The sequence below is a fragment of the Lissotriton helveticus genome, chromosome 7 (genome assembly GCF_964261635.1).
Source record: "Lissotriton helveticus chromosome 7, aLisHel1.1, whole genome shotgun sequence".
Taxonomy (NCBI): domain Eukaryota; kingdom Metazoa; phylum Chordata; class Amphibia; order Caudata; family Salamandridae; genus Lissotriton; species Lissotriton helveticus.
In genome coordinates this window covers 662,658,083-662,675,927 of record NC_136068.1, presented here as the reverse complement: position 1 = coordinate 662,675,927, position 17,845 = coordinate 662,658,083, and the positions used below count along the sequence as shown (strand labels likewise).

The window sequence follows — 17,845 nt, the reverse complement described above, 5'->3', positions numbered from 1 at the left end:
GGCTGCGAGGGCGAGGCTGGTGGACCGCAGCTGGCGGGTGGGCGTGTAGAAGGTCAGGCGGTCGTTGAGGTACTTGGGGCCCAGGTCGTGGAGAGACTTGTGTGCGTGGGTGAGGAGCCGGAACGTGATCCTCTTGTCGATGGGGAGCCAGTGCAGGTTCCTCAGGTGGCTGGAGATGTGGCTGCGTCGGGGGACATCCAGGATGAGTCGGGCGGAGGCGTTCTGGATGCGCTGGAGTCTTTTCTGTAGCTTGGCTGTGGTTCCGGCGTAGAGGGCGTTTCCGTAGTCCATTCGGCTGGTGACGAGTGCCTGGGTGACAGTCTTCCTGGTCTCGGTCGGAATCCAGCGGAAGATCTTTCGGAGCATACGCAGGGTGTTGAAGCACGATGAGGAGACGGCGTTGACTTGTCTGGTCATCGAGAGGGAGGAGTCCAGGATGAAGCCCAGGTTGCGTGCGTGGTTGGTTGGCTTGGGTGCGGTGCCCAGGGCTGGGGGCCACCAGGAGTCGTCCCAGGCGGAGGGCGAAGATCCCAGGATGAGGACTTCCGTCTTGTCCAAGTTCAGTTTCAGGCAGCTGTCCTTCATCCACTCGGCGACGTCTTTCATCCCTTTGTGTAGGCAGGTTCTGGGGGTGTCGGGGTCTCTGGTGAGGGAGAGGATCAGCTGGGTGTCGTCGGCATAAGAGATGATGTTGAAGTTGTGCTGGCGTGCGATGGCTGCGAGAGGTTTCATGTAGACGTTGAAGAGGGTGGGGCTGAGTGAAGATCCTTGCGGGACGCCGCAGATGACTTCGGTGACCTCGGAGCGAAACGGGGGGAGGCGGACTCTTTGTGTTCTTCTGGCGAGGAACGAGATGATCCACTCCAGTGCCTTCTCTTGGATACCGATGTTGCTGAGGCGCAGGAATAGGGTGCGGTGGCAGACCGTGTCGAACGCAGTGGAGAGGTCCAGGAGGATGAGGGCCACTGTTTCCCCCTTGTCGAGCAGGGTCCGGATGTCGTCGGTGGCTACGATGAGGGCGGTCTCGGTGCTGTGGTTGGCTCCGAAGCCCGACTGCGAGGGGTTGAGGGATCCGTTCGTCTCGAGTAAGGCGGTCAGCTGTCTGTTGACGATCTTCTCGATGACTTTAGCAGGAAAAGGGAGGAGCGAGATGGGGCAGAAGTTTTTGAGGTCGGTGGGGTCCGCTGTAGGTTTCTTCAGGAGGGCGCTGAGCTCGGCGTGCTTCCAGCTCTCCGGGAAGGTGGCGGTGTTGAAGGAGGCGTTGATGATGTTCCGGAGTTGGGGTGCGATGGTGGAGTCGGCCTTGTTGAAGATGTGGTGAGGGCAGGGGTCGGTCGGTGATCCGGAGTGGATGGTGTTCATCGTGCGGGCTGTATCTTCGGTGGTCATCGTGGTCCAGGTGCGAAGGGTGGCGGTGGGGGGCATTGGTTCGATGGTTGTGTGCGCGGGAGGTGCGCCAAAGCTGTTGTGGATGTCGGCGATCTTGCGGTGGAAGAACGAGGCGAGGGAGTCGCAGAGGTCTTGTGACGGAGTGAAGTCGTTGGTGCCGGTGCTGGGGTTGGAGAACTCCTTGACGATGGTGAAGAGCTCTTTGCTGTCGTGGGCGTTGTTGTCCAGTCGTTCCTTCCGGGATTTCTTCTTGGTGGTGCGGATGAGCTGGTGGTGCTTGCGGGTAGGGTGTTTGAGGGCGGTCATGTTGTCGGTGGTCCGGTCGAGGAGCCAGGCTTTCACGAGGGTGCGGCAGGTCTTCTTGGAGTCCTTGAGTTCGTCGGTGAACCAGGATGCCTTCTTGCTTCTGGGTCTGCTGGGAGGGTTCTTTAGTGGCGCGAGGTCGTCGGCGCAGGTGGTTAGCTACTGTGTGAAGTTGTGGGCTGCTTCGTTGGGGTCCGTTGTGTTGGCGGGTGGGCTCTGGCTGAGGGAGGTGGTGAGCTGGTCCGCGGAAATCTTGCTCCAATTCCTGTGAGGTACCTGTTGCGGGTGGTTGTGGGTCGTGGATCTTTTGAAGCTGAAGTGGACGCAGCTGTGGTTGGTCCAGTGGAGTCCGGTGGCGTGGCAGAAGGTGATGTACTTGCTGGAAGAGAAGACGGGATCAAGCGTGTGGCCGGCGTAGTGGGTGGGGGTGTTGACCAGTTGCTTGAGTCCGAGGTTGGCGAGGTTTTCCAGCAGGGCAGTGGTGTTGTGGTCCTTGTTGTTCTCCAGGTGGAAGTTGAGGTCTCCTAGGAGGATGTATCAGCGGAGGGGAGGGCGTGTGGTCTGATGAAGTCTGTGATGTCTTCGCTGAATTGTGTGCATGGTCCCGGGGGTCTGTAGACAAGGGTGCCTCTGAGGGTCGTCTTAGGGTCGGTGTGAATCTGGAAGTGGAGATGTTCGGCTGCGGCGAAGGAGTCGTTGGTGTCGGTCGTGATGTGGATGGTGTTTCTATGGACGATGGCGATGCCTCCTCCGATCTGGTTGATGCGGTCCCTCCTGATGATCTTGTACCCGTCCGGGATGGCGATGGCGATGTCGGGTGCAGAGGAGGCGTTCATCCAGGTTTCCGTGAGGAAGGCGACGTCCGGTGATGTAGCGTCGAGGAGGTTCCAGAGTTCCACGGCGTGTCTGTGGACGGAGCGGGTGTTGAGCAGGATGCACTTCAGGTGGTTGCTGCTGGTGTTTGTCTTGGCGGGTGCGGGGCAGGTTTGGAGGCAGGTGAACTTGCAGGTACAGCAGGTGAAGGGTCCGTGGGTGCGTCTCGGGGTGGCTCGGCAGCAGGCGTGGGTCCGGCCGGCATTGAGTGCGTTGAGAGTGGCGGCGTCGTAGGTCAGTCGGGTCGTCTTGCATCGGCGGGGAGGGCCAGGGGTCCTGGCGCTGGGTGCGGTCCAGGCGCGGACGGGCGCAGACGGGCTTGCCTTTGGCACGCCTTCGGCGCACCATCGGCACGCCCGCTGCGCGTCAACGCTGTGCATGGGAGTGGGCGTCATAAGTAGGGACCCGGGAGGGAGGAGCAGCTGGGTGGCGGGAGCGGGGCGGCGAATGGGCAGGAGGGGGGCGGGGCCGCAGGGAGGCAGCGGCGGGAAACGGTCAGAAGGGCGGCCCAGCGGCGGGTGGGTCGTCCGGGCAAAAAAGCAGGAAAAAACGAAGAAACACGAGGCAAGGCAGCGGCAGGCGAGCAGGAGCAGTGGTGAGTGGGGGGCGACCTCGCCTGGTTACAGGCTCAGCGGTCGCTCCCCACGACGAACCTCTGCCTGACTAGAAGGACCAAGAGAATCTGAGGGACGGAAACCGGTCTCTGCCCTAGAGGACTGGCCTGCAGTGGTGCCTTGCTGAGAACGGAGAGGAAAAGACCAGAGAGGACTTTGAAGACTTGTGCCTGAAACGATCTCCAAGTACTTGATCTCGAGCTTGCCCCCTGAACTGAACCCCAGGACCAGTGGGTTCTACTCTGCCTGTGCCCGTCTGCTGTTGGGCCTTAAGTTCTTTTCCCTCGCCGGAGTTGTGACTCGGGTGCTTTGCCCCTCCTAAGGTCGTGACAGCTCGAAGCCTGGTCTCCCCACCGCAGAGAGCCCCGCTCAAGCTTGAGTCGCTCTCCGCTTCAGCGCCGGGCCGCCCGCTCAGTGATCTGGACTGACGCTTGTCAGGAAGCATTCAACACCCTAAAGACGGCCATGTGCGCGGCGCCCGTGCTCCTGGTTCCTGATTTCTCCAAAGAGTTCCTAGTACAGACAGATGCTTCAGAGCATGGGGTAGGGGCTGTTCTTTCACAGATATCTGAGGAGGGCTGGGATCAACCTGTAGCCTTCATCAGTCGGAGTTTACTTCCAAGGGAACAGAGGTGGAGTGCGATCGAGCGAGAAGCTTTCGCTGTGGTCTGGGCCCTGAAGAAGCTAAGACCCTATTTTAGCGGCAGTTTCCTGCAACTAAAGCGGCAATAATTTTAACACAATTCTTGATAATATGCCCCTTAGTCTGTAACACGCTGAGTTGTCCCTATCTCCCTTTTTAAAGATAGGGATAATAATAGAACAAGGCCATAATGGTGGTTGTCTCTCCCTCACTGCCACATTAACCAGTGAGGTTAAAACCTGGGCCCATACCTCAGCATCCCCAATGTACATATCATGCGAGATGTCATTGCGACCCAGGGACTTCCCCCTAGTTAACCCTGCTATTCCCATCTTCACTTCCTAAAGGGAGAATACCATTTTGGAAGTCCCAACTAGCACCCCTTCCTCCATTCCTTCGGACACATCTTATGTTTCAAAACACTACTCAAAAAAGGACACCCAACTGTCCTCTGTGATATGTGACCCCAGAGATGCTATGGATGATTCAGAGGCCATGAATGCATTATCTACACATTTTCCAGAATTTGGAAATGTTTCTTAGGGTACTGGCATTAAGCAGTTCTTGGCATCCAAAGTCCCTTAAGACATTCTTACTCTGCACAAGCTCTTTTTCATATTGGAAATGACTATACTCTAGGGTTGGCACTCAAATCATGTATAAGCCACTTTTGTGCCAGGATAGACCCATTAAAAACCATCTGGCCCCTTACTTGGTGCCACAAGATAACTGGGCCTCCAGAAAACTGGACGTCACTTTTTAAATAACGTCAAATTCCCCAAAACATCCCCAGGCACACTGCTATCCTCTAGAAATACCCTAGTTCATTTTCACAGCGAGCATAAAATGCCCTATAGAATATATCAGGGTGCAACTGAGATCACCTCAATCTCCTCCCCTGCAACTTAATGGCAGTAATACCACCTGGTCCGACTGGGAACTTTGAATCAAGGTGGACTGACCTAAACACATTCACACTGGGTTATGGTCACTGAAGGGACTCTTGGCATCTCTGGTAATTAGTGGGGAGAGCAAAGTACAAACACAAATAAAGCCAATAAATGTCTCACAGCCCTTCCCTATAAAAGTTGGATGTATGGCTCTCACAGTAGGGGCAATCTTCTCCAGGAAAAATACTAGATTAAACTCATTCAACAATATGTTCAGCAAAAAACCTTGAAGTGTATGTTCAAGTCAAGTCAGGAATTCCATTATTTCGGTTCAAAGAACCATAAAAGTTTCACAATCTAGTTTTTTTAAATAATTTATAGTGTGTATGTTCAAATTGATGACTCAATAGTAACATACTTGTTAGGTATGATGAGGTTGTTGCCCCCTCCTGTTACCCCCTCACCCTGGGATCCCCACACAAAAGAACATTAAAGTCTCTATCCACCACAATGTCCACTGATAGTATGTTAGTACCCTGCAATTTTCTTAGTAGCAACCCCATGACCTGAATGTGCTAGATTGTTCGGGTGGTATTGAGCATTGTAAAAATTTAACAATGTCAAATAAGAGTGACCAATGGTGGTACATTTTATACCCTGAGTAGTGGGAGCCCCAGTGTTTGTCACATTCAGCTTTCCCTTTATTGCCAAGGATACGTACTGGATTTATTTTTGCGAGACCCAGGACTGACTGGCGGAGCATGTGGAGATAGAAGTATTTTCCCAGACAGATTTGTATATTGCTGCATTCCTGAGAGCTGGGAGAGACATACCCTGGAAGAAGAAGAGCTGGGATCTTTAGTACACTTCAAACAGCTTTTGGTTCAGGGATAGGTGACTGGAAAGTGGCCTGGGCACATCTGAGGGCAGAGTTGGTACAGATTAAAGAATCATAAAAAGTAAAGCTGTGGCGCAACTTAGCATTTTGATGCACATACTACTCTGGCCGACATCCAGATATGACCCTCTAATAACTCCAATGGCCTGTATTGTGCTTCTACTACATTTGGAGTCCCTCCTGCTGTGTTAGATTGCTCTCTGGCAAAAAATCAGGGCAGATATTGGGGAAGCACGCTTCCAATACTAACCTCAAAGCCTCTAAATCACATTTTGTGTTTGTAATTGAACAATAAGAATGGGAGCTTGAGGCCTCCAAAACTGTCAACTGTCAAACAGTCAGTGAGGCTGTGGAAGAGGGAAGTTCTGTCAGACTTCTGCCTGTGATGTGGATTGGAGGCTAAGGCCTGCCAGCCTCCCAACTAGTGACTGGGACATCACTAAAGGAATCCAAGACCACTTACCCCTGGAGCCTGGAGCACCCATCCCTGTCTGTTTTGCAAGATCAACGTACACAATGAAGATCAGGAGAGTGCTTGGGGGGAGAGGGTTTCAGACAGGGATCCTGGCAAGACGATCCCCACAGTGAGAACTGAGAAAATAATTGCTGCAATGATTGTGCCGTATGTCATAGGGGTTCACTGTGAACATTACTGTCATGCCAATCGCAGCTGCAGCCCATGTGCAGAGTGAAGTCAGTGACCCTGTTTGCCAGAGGGGGCTATCATGATGATTACTGTCAAGCAGATGGGGCCATAGTCCATGTGATAAGTGAAGCCAGGGACCCTGTTTGCTATAGTGGCTGCTGTGAAGACACATTTACTTCCATGCAGATCGGGCTGTTGCCAGTGTGTGGATTAAGGTCCTTGACACCATACACCAGATGGGGAAACTGCGAAGAACAAGGGGCATTGCCTAGTTAAGTGATTGTCGAGGTGAGAGGGTGCCTTGCTGACATGTGCAGGCCTGAGCTCCACCAGAGGTTCAAAAGCCAACTTTCTATCTCCCTCACTTGTTAGGAGGATCAGAGGAACTTACTGCCTCACCGGTGGCAGCGTCATGGAAGCCTTTCCTATGTCCCTCAAAGCTGAGTGCTACTCACCATCAGCATCTGCTCCAGCTCCCTGCAACGTATGTTTCTGAAATGCTCCCAGGGACTCCGGTAGATCAACCCCTGTAGGAGCTTAGAAGACTGATCACAGGTCCGGAAGGCCCCAGAGAACCTTGTTCTGCCTCATAGTGCTTTAGGTTCTGGAACATGTTTGACTTTTGGAAGAGTTGGAGTGGGCCTCCTGAGACTCTGATTACTAGGGGGGCTTCACTTGAATGTCACCTATAGCGAATGGGGAATAGCAACTACCAGTAGTGAGAGGGAAGTGGAACTCAAGGACCCATCTTTTGAACACTAGAGCCCCAACCTCATGGGACTGTGTGTATTATTTGTGTATGCCATGTTATACTTTGTGATTGTATATGAACACAAGGATTTGATTGGACAATCAGTTATTGCTGCTATTGATCAAACTTTGAGTTGTGAGACTGTGTTCACCCGATGCATCTAACTACCCCCTGAGAAGCCTTGGGTGGCTCGACCTACACTACTACTGAGAGACAAGTGCTGAAGGGGTACTAGGCTTAGCTGATCAGAATAAAAAGAACTCGGAGCTCCAGGACATCAGGAGTAAAAGGCCTTAACCCATATGGATGGGCCCAGTAGCTCCTGCTTGCCCCCGGCCCTCTGAAAGGAGGAATGACACCTATGTAATATGTGTTTTCAGAAAATTACTGAAATCACACACAAATCACCCACCCATCAGGTGGTTGTCAATCTATGTATTTAATAACTCACCCTTTCATTCAGCATTTGTGTGAATAAATGTATTCATGTGTAAAAGTGCATGCTTGAATATGTGTGGCTATGCTTGCTTGTGTCTGGGTAGAATATATGACATTACAACACAAACATTTACACAGCACGCTTTTAGAACACAGTTTTTAGTTAGCAACTACCATTACATCCCATGGTTTTACAATGCATGCCATTACTACGCATTTTTAAAACTACCTTTAGAATGCATTCCATTACAATGCATACCATTACAACACATAATACTTTTAGGGTAACAGAAGGGTAAGTGTTGGATAGTGTAGGGGTAAAAATTACTATTCCCTCGTACCCCAAACCCATACCGACCCTAAAACTAAAACAATCTCCATTACTTACCTTGTAAAGCGTTGTAATGGCATGTCTTGTAATGGTATGCGTTGTGATGGCATGTGTTGTGATGGTATGCGTTGTAATGGCATGCATTGTAGTGACTTGCGTTGTAATGCCTGCGTTGTAATGGCATGCAATGTAAATGCAGTCATGTTCTAACAGCTGTGTTGTACCAGTAGTGCGTTGTAATGACTGCGTTGTAATGGCTGTTTCCCATCTGGGTATATTGCTGCAATACACAGACAAATGGGACATCATGGAAGTATAAAGACATATGCTACAATAATGACATCTAGTGGGAGTATTTACAGGGGATGGCATTAAAAATCATACGAATGGCTAATGCACAATATTGTACTTTTCCATTTAATAGGGCTAACATTGAGAATTCCAAGATTTCAATGATATCAAAGTCATAATAGGGTGTGAGTATTGTCTGGATGAGAATCCTGACTCTTAGGGTCATTCCTTCAATTGACATATATGCACACTGAATCTTTCAGAACGGATATTAAAATATTGATGACTTACAGTCGTTTTCTCTACTGCACTCAGAAGCGCTGTTGACGTTTGCTTTACTGCTTCCGTATCCTTAAAGAGAAAATTAAGAGAGTTCACTATCCAAAAAATAAAGAATAAAATTACATTAGCAATTCATAGCTATACTTATACATAATATTAGCGGGACCCAAAGTTCCCGGTTATCTAGGAAGAAATCTACTGGGACTCCATCAGGGCCCGGAGCTTTTAGCCTATTGCACTGTGTCAAGGTATGATTTATTACTTCAAGGTTAAATGGTAAGTGGCTTTGTAAGGGGTGTACTGGTAGGACTGTAGACAAAGTGGGTGCCTCCTCATCATTCCCAAATACTATTTTGAAGGAATAACCCCCTTGGATTCTGGCCAAATCACTTAATCTCACCGTGCCTAAAAAAATGAGTGTGTCCTCATGTAACGTCACTGGTGCTATGTAAAGCGCTCTGGGAACTGATTCGGTTCGGTTCTAGTTCGCGCTATATAAAACTCTACCAAAAAAAAAGGCTAATGTCTGTATCTGCTTTTAAAAATTGGCATTTATAACAATCCAGAACCCTTTATCACCACTCAGTACGGCTGTTTTTTGTAATTTCTCTCATGCCTCCTCTTTCAAATGCCCGTAATCTTGCTGATTTTTATTTATAACGCAGGGATCTCACCAGGGTGATGTCTCGTGGGGTCGATCCCAAGCCGTGTGGAGTATTCTTACGGCTTTTAAACAAACACCAATAAATTACCTTGCCTACCATTGTGGGTTGTGTGTTTTTGGAAGAAAAAAACTTTCTTTTGATTCCCACTAAAATGCGATTAAAGGCTAAAAGTGTTGTTATAACAAATGGATTTAAATCTAAGCACTAATTAATGTCTTCTCTCATTTTAAAAAGAACACCTCCAATAAACTTTTGGGTATTAAACGTTTTCCCATTTTAGAGTGACTCCATTTTTCTTCCCAGTAAGGGGTCTAGGTAAAGGATTCTGAGTAGATTTTGGTCTTTGGGCCCATTGCATATACGTAGTGATCACCACATGGTCACTAAAAGCAAAAAAAGTTAATTGTGAAAGCAAGAAACATGGTCCACTAGTCTCAGAAGTCAGTAAACAGTCTTACACTGAGCAGTAGGACCCAGAGGAGAACGTAGGATGTAAGTGGCCTGTGGTATTGTTGCGAAGGTTAATAATCTCAAGATTGAGGGTTATTAATAGTCTACTAAGACTATCACCATAATCATTAGGATTCCAATGAAGAGGGCACTCCCCATAACTATCAATCATATTTCAGGCTGATGTGGCCATTTACGTCCAGTTATGTGACTTAAAATCACCCATCCAGTTTATATCTAGGTTTTTGGATGGGAATTCATGAACAGGGTAATATCCCTTTCCAGGGGGGCAAATACAGTTGCCATATTAATACCGAAATTGTTGTTGTAGAAATTGACAATAATCCAATTACACCCTTCCTGCTCTTTAGATACTTCACATAATAGTAGTTGATAGTAAGGTGAAGTGGCTACAAAAATCTTAGGTCCCACTGCATTAGACACAAGGGTTAATAGTCGCCCACTAAGTCGACCAGCAGCAGAGGGTGCTGCAAGTGTCTGGTAGGAGGAATAGCTATCTATATGGATGTGACCAATTTCCCATGTTTCTTGAAAGCATATGATATCATGCTGTATTACCAATGCTAACCAATCAGGGTCAGCTCTTTTCTGATTATAGCCCACTATATTCCAGGACATAATTTTTACGTAGTTTAAATCATTAACTATATTTGCTATGTAGTTGGTATTCTCTGGTTCAGGTTGTGTTTTTAAGGTATTATTTAGTCAGTCGCATGCTTCCAGTTTTAGCAGTGTTGCAAACCTGTTGTAAACGGGCATCACAAGATTCATATGGACAAAAGAGTGATTTGTAAGGGCACTGGTGCTTGATACCACACTCCTTTCTATCTTATTTCTGCCAACACATCTTACAATGCACAACCAAATGTTGAAATTAGCATTTACACAACATGTACATATTACTGTAAACCATACTTTTCACTCACTTTTATACTTACACACCACCTTTCAGGTAATATCACTCAAGCACTTCAGTACACAGTCTTGTCACCTCACTCACCACACTACATTAACTATAACTCACCCTTTCTCTATGCACTACCTACACCCTTGGATATTACCTAAGGTATAGCCTGTAAAGTTATTGGAGAACATAAAACGCTTATGACATGAGAAAGAATTTTTCTAGTCAGAACACAGTGCATGATAGAGAGGCGAGGAATAGTTAATGTAGTGTGGCAAATAGTGGTAGCTGTACTCTGTAGTTATAGATAGGGTGACCAGAGATAGGGGTTTAAAAAAAATCTGTGTAATACCTTTGCACCCGTTTGATGAATGTCTGTGAATCTTTGCCAACCTCCTGCCCCTGTTATATGCTCCTCCATTTTATGCAATTAAACTTTACAACAATGCACTGTACCACACTCCTTTTTACTTAAGCGCACTGTACACCACTAACCTTTACACTAATCTACTCTAACGCATTCCAATATACCTCTCTCCAGTGTACACAATTTCAGTTTATGATATATATACGTAAATATATATATGTAGTTATATTAAAAATCTAGTTTCCATAGAAAAAGTATTTTTTGACTTGCCTATAACTTAGGAGTCGTTTGACTCATCTTCTTAAAATTTTTAAAGTGAGTTCTGCGTGTCATGGAAACAAAACATGGTCAGTGTGGAGGTACTCTGACTCAATGTTTGAGAAATAGGGTGTTGGTGACACAAGTTATGTGTCCAATTTTTTTTTTTTTACTGTCGGTCACTGTTACAGACTCAACCAGAAACGTACACGCCCATTCACATAGCCAGTCAGACACTAATGCACCCACTCTCAGACTCAGTCAGAAACCCATGTGTGTACTCACATAAGCATTCAGAGGTTCATGCAGCCACTCCAAGATGCACTCAAAGACTCATGCATTCACTCACAGATCTACTCAGACACTGACACACACACTCACAGACCCACTAAGAGACTAATGCTGCCACTCACACAACGACAGAGAGATTGCTGCACCTACTCATAGACCCACTCAGAGACTCTTGCACCCAGTCATAGACCCACTCAGACACTCACACACTGATGTACAGACCCACTTGAAGACTTTTGCTTCCACTGAAACATCCAGTGATAGACAGACCCACTCAAAAATGTATGCACCCACTCATAGATCCAATCACAGTCATGTAAAAAATGTACATACCCACTCAGGACTCATACATGCACTCTTAGACCCACTCACCTCCTTAAGCACCCACTCACAGACCCATTGAGAGACTTATGCTTCCACTGACACACTCACTGAGAGATTGATGCACCAATTCACAGACCTACTCAGAGACTGATGCACCCAGTCACAGACCCACTCTGACACTCATGCAACAACTCACAGAACCACTCACACACTCATGCACTGAATAACAGACCCACTGATACACTTATGTTTACACTCACACACCCACTGATAGACAGACCCACTGAGACAATTATGCAGCAACTCGCAGACTCACTGAAGGCAAATGATCCTAGTGACAAACCCACTCACAGAATTATATTCCCAGTCAAAGACCCACTTGAAGACTTTTGCACCAAGTGACATACCCAGTGAATTATAAATACACACTATTATAGAGATATTGAGACACTGATAAATCTTTTTATGGAATTATTTAAACAGTGATTTATCTAGTGTAATGGTTAGAATTAATTATATAGTTATAATTTTTGCATCTGGTGGTGACTTGTGAATTCCTGCTTTTGCTTTGTATTTTTGCAACATATTTGTGATGGTCAATATTACCGATGTCATCGTGACTCCCGGTGTTACAGCTAAAATGGAAAATAGGTTTGAGAGATGGTTTCCATAGAAACTCTCTAGAAAAACACGGCTCTAGAGAATACAGTAATAAACACCTAGTGTGTAAAATACTGTAATATGTGTAAATAGATGTGTTGTACACTGAATGGGAAAGCCGCGATCATCGCGGCTAATGACGTCATCTTGAAGCCCTAAATAACTACGAAAACAGAAAAGTTATTTCCAAGATGTTCTTTAAAGAAAGTCAGTACAAAAACATGAGTTTAAACATGCTTTTTTAAGAACCATGCGGCTGCATTTTTAAAGGGACTGTGAAGGCATTCTGTCGTGGAGGCGCATTTTTAGCAATAAAATGCTGTTAATGGCAATTGTCTGAGTGGGTATTTGCCCTAGGGGCACTCTGGAGCTTGATGTATCACGCGGCCGCCCTTGCTGTAAGAACAGGCACCAACCATGGATCTGTGGTTGCCACGAGGCTTCGCATTGGCTTTGCCTCTATGTTGGACAATTGTTACTGGATCGTAAATGCAACTCTGGGACGGAGGCCCATCTGAGGGCTTGGAACTTTGCTGGCAACAGGGAAGAGAATGATTGGACACACTACAAAGACCATAATTCACTGCCCATCCAGGGGGTGGTATTATTTTAATTGAAAGAGTGTGTCTGACACCGTACGTGACTTGCCGAGGCTTTGAGAAAGAAGCATGGAAGCTTCGAAACGTGTCAGCAACAGCGGCTACATTTTTAAAGGGACTGTAAAAGCATTCTGTCATGGAGGCGCATTTTTACCAATAAAATGCTGAAATGCTGTTAATGCCAATTGTCTGAGTGCGTGTTTGTCCTAAGGGCACTAAATATATATATATATATATATATATATATATATATATATATATATATATATATATATATATATATATATATATATATATTACCTACTGGCGGTCGCCAGTAGGTATATATAGTTAGGATTTTTTCCCTATGGGATTTTTGAAAATTCTATGTCTAATAACTTTGGCGTTTGTGGACGGAATTGGCTGAAATTTTCAGGAAAATTGCACATTTTGTTTCTGAGCAGCCCCTGAAAATTTTGGGGGGGTTCGTCAAGGGGGGGCCGAGAAAAAAGGGGGGTCCCAAAACACGTTTTTCCCATGTTCATTTCCATAGGGCGGTTGGCCTCACTTTTAGCCCGAACGGCTGAATGGATTTGCACGAAACTTGGCAAAATTGTAGGGACTGGTAGCCCGATGTGCCTTTTGTAGGTCTCAATATATGTGCTCCAGTGGATTTTGAGAAATTAACGTTTAAAAAAAGATATATATCTGTAACAGCGGACCGGGCAGCGCCCCAGGACGCGTACTTTTCGCGCAACGGAGCTTTGTGAAGCGAAGCTGATTGGTTCTCCGGCGTCTGTCAACATTCCAAACAGTCCGTAGCGGCCGCCATCTTGTCTCTCGGTAGGATCGAGAGACAAGAGGAGGCCAAAGCGAAGGGGCAAATGACCATAAGGGGGCATAGTACATTGTCGCTGACCCCCTAGGTTTGATGTGGAGGTTTTAAAAGGGCCCCGCGGGGCAAAAAAAAAAAAAAATAATAATAATCGAACAGCTGAATGGATTTGCACGAAACTTGGCAAAATTGTAGGGACTGGTAGCCCGATGTGCCTTTGCTAGATCTCAATATATGTGCTCCAGTGGATTTTGAGAAATTAACGTTCAAAAAAAGATATATATCTGTAACAGCGCACCGCTTCGCGTACTTTTCGCGTTACGGAGCTTTGCGAAGCGAAGCTGATTGGCTCTCCGGTGTCTGTAAACATTCCAAACAGTCCGTAGCGGCCGCCATCTTGTCTCTCGGTAGGATCGAACAGCTGAATGGATTTGCACGAAACTTGGCAAAATTGTAGGGACTGGTAGCCCGATGTGCCTTTGCTAGGTCTCAATATATGTGCTTCAGTGCATTTTGAGAAATTAACGTTCAAAAACAAGATATATATCTGTAACAGCGCTCCGCTTCGCGGAGATAAAATTATATGTGTATTACCTAGCTGTTGCTAACACCAGTTAGCGACGGCTAGTAGAAGATAGCGACCATCTTGGGCCCCACTTTGCATGTGAGTGATATTTATCACTAATGACATGCAAAGTGGGCATGCCAAGATGTTAGCGACTGGAAACAGTCGCTAACATCGCTATCTCCTATTATCAACTTTTGGAAATATTCGAGATAAGCGCGAATATCTCCAAAAGCTACCACCTGCCCTGAGCAGTTCTTAGCCATGTTATCCAATGGGAGGTGGATAACATGGCTAAGAGCATTAGCTCGGTAATGCATGAATATCGCTGAGTTTTCAGCGATATTAATGCATTGCGGTCGTTTTTTATCGTATTTCCGATAAACCTTGATAATAGCAAGGTTTATCTGCGATAATTTCTGACTGTAAAAAAATCGTTGCTAAGCATCGTTAGGGATAAATATCGCTTAACTTTGGTAATATGCCCCAACGTCTGTTAACGTTCGATTCGAAGGAAATCAGGAAGTGTTGAAAAACATTGTCTGCGCCATCTTGTCTTTTTTCAAATGCCACACTTTTGTCGTGCACGGCAGCCATTTTAGATGCCTTGACCAGACCCACTCTGTGCACGCTGTCGATCCTTAGCATGGCTCCCCACCCTCGCAAGCATCTCCCCCAGGCAGTGGTCACCCCCGCTCTCTGTCTTATGCATGGGTAATAAACCTCCCCCCATCTGCGCTGCTCTTCCCTGAGAATCACACCCTGTGCCCGCCCGACACCTCCCTTTCGCCCTATTCACTACCGCACCCTCTGACACTCCTTTTCCTCTGTGTCCGATTGTCCAGGCTGGTCCTAGGGTATCAGCTAGCCCTGCAGATGTAGTTTATGGCCACAGCTGTAAAGAATCACCCCTCTTCAAAGGAGTTATAGTAGATCAAGGCCCACACTCAATGAGATCCGTCACAGCAGAAGCGTTGCTATTATCTGAAAACCATCCTGTATTGTGATTGGGGAGGGGACCGAGCCTGAAGCGGAAGATTCCAGGGATGACTCTTTGTACATCAAAGTTTTTACAATTATGTGTCACATTAAAAATATATAGCACTCCGACAAAGTAGTAAGATTATAAAACTTTAATAATTTATAAATATATACAAGAAAACAAAAATAGTAATAACATATAAACATTTTTAGGGAAAAACAACGAAATAGCGGTCGGCTGTGCGAATAGTCCCAACGCAGCACAACGTCCAGATTTCCGGCGTGGGGCGTCGCGGGGGGTGGGTCATCAGTAGCAAACTGTTGTGCGAATAGTTCCAAGGCAGCAGAACGCGCTGAAATCTAGATGACACGAAAGTGATGTCTAGTAAGTTGCCACCCAGCAAATAACGGCATGGGGCGTCGCGGGGGGTGGGTCATCAGTAGCAAACTGTTGCGCGAATAGTTCCAAGGCAGCAGAACGATGGCACCAAGGTGATGTCCAGTAAGTTGCCGCACTGGTTTTGGTATCCTACAATGCTGCTCCGAATAACGGCGTGGGGCGCCCCGGGGGAGGCGGCAAGAACGGGCTTCTCCAGGTGGAGTGTCATCTGTTGTAGTGGGGCGCCCCTTTACCGTTTCAGTTGCCATTCCGTCCGTTTTTGGTCCACTGTGTCAAAAGCCGCAATTCAGCTGAGTTGCGCCCACTCTTGCGGTGCAGCGATAGGCGGCTGTCACAGGACTCTCAAAATGGCGGCAGGCTGTTTCCTTTTTGGGCCTGGTCCACTGAAATGGCCCTGGGACACCTTGGAAATCGGACGCTTGTCTGCTAGGTCTTGGACCCCATTCTCGAAAGCGTCCCCTCCGCCTTGAGAATTCATCAAAAGTTTTGGGGGCTCCGACTCCTGCAGGCTTCTGGTGGGGAGCGGCTGCCATGATTGCTCGCGGAATGACCACGACTGAGCTACGAGATGGTGGTGCTCTCATGCTGACGCCAGCTTCAGTCTGAAACATCCAGAAACAAGGTGGGGCTTTCATCGTTTGGGAAAAAAAAAAGTTTTCATCCAATGAAAAGTGTTGTTTTTAGGTCACATGATCAAGCCTTCCATCATTAGGAAACCAAAAGTAAAATGAACCAATGAAAAGTTTTATAAACAAGTCACATGACCTGTTATGCGGCATAGGGTATAAAATGCGGAGAAAATACGTTGGCACGTGAGGCGGCGTCAGTAGCGGACCGATGTGCGAATAGGCCGAAGGCAATACAACGCGCCAAGATCCGGATGGCACCGAGGTGGTGTCATAGTTGAGAGTTCTGAGCAGCGGTTGTAACACTGTCTGAAGCTTATTTGCAGCTGCTGCAGCTTCACTACGCGCCAAGATCCGGATGGCACCGAGGTGGTGTCTAGTAAGGTGCACTGGTGTGGCCATCCTACAATGCTGAAAGTCGGCGTGGGGCGCCCCGTTGGCCTGTGAGTTTGCGTCAGTAGCGGACCGATGTGCGAATAGGCCGAAGGCAGCACAACGCGCCAAGATCCGGATGGCACCGAGGTGGTGTCTAGTAAGTTGCCGCACTGGTGTGGCCATCCTACAATGCTGAAAGTCGGCGTGGGGCGCCCCGTTGGCCTGTGAGATGGCGTCAGTAGCGGACCGATGTGTGAATGGGGCCGAAGGCAGCGCAACAATATTTTCGGAATAGAAGACACCACTAGGCGCTGAGATGCCAAGATCCGGATGGCACCGAGGTGGTGTGTAGCAAGTTGCCGCACTGGTGTGGCCATCCTACAATGCTGAAAGTCGGCGTGGGGCGCCCCGTTGGCCTGTGAGTTTGCGTCAGTAGCGGACCGATGTGCGAATAGGCCGAAGGCAGCACAACGCGCCAAGATCCGGATGGCACCGAGGTGGTGTCTAGTAAGTTGTCGCACTTCTGTGGCCATCCTACAATGTTGAAAGTCGGCGTGGGGCGCCCCGTTGGCCTGTGAGATGGCGTCAGTAGCGGACCGATGTGCGAATGGGGCCAAAGGCAGCGCAACAATATTTTCTGATTTGAAGACACCACAAGGCGCTGAGATGCCAAGATCCGGATGGCACCGAGGTGGTGTCTAGCAAGTTGTGGCACTGGTGTGGCCATCGTACAATAGTAAAAGTCGGCGTGGGGCGCCCTGTTGGCCTGTGAGATGGTGTCAGTAGCGGACTGATGTGTGAATGGGGCCAAAGGCAGCGCAACAATATTTTCTACAATATTTTCGGAGTAGAAGACACCACAAGGCGCTGAGATGCCAAGATCCGGATGGCACCGAGGTGATGTCTAAGTTGCGGACCGATGTGCGAATGGGGCCAAAGGCAGCGCAACAATATTTTCTGAAGAGAATACACCACAAGGCGCTGAGATGCCAAGATCCGGATGGCACCGAGGTGATGTCTAAGTTGCGGACCGATGTGCGAATGGGGCCAAAGGTAGCGTAACAAGATTTTCTGTATGGAAGATACCACTAGGCGTTGAGATGCCAAGATTCGGATGGCACCGAGGTGATGTCTAGCAAGTTGTGCCACTGGTGTGGCCATCGTACAATGGTAAAAGTCGGCGTGGGGCGCCCTAT

At 47.8% G+C, this 17,845-nt stretch overlaps 1 protein-coding gene across 1 annotated transcript in view; it reads right to left on the bottom strand.

Moving 5' to 3' along the window:
• LOC144769216 (uncharacterized) overlaps positions 1-17,845 on the bottom strand; it is a 272,739-nt gene that overhangs the window by 204,556 nt on the left and 50,338 nt on the right. Inside the window, exon 4 of the mRNA XM_078653257.1 lies at positions 8,359-8,418. Coding sequence (XP_078509383.1) covers positions 8,359-8,418 — 60 coding nt within the window. The remainder of the gene's footprint in view (positions 1-8,358; positions 8,419-17,845) is intronic.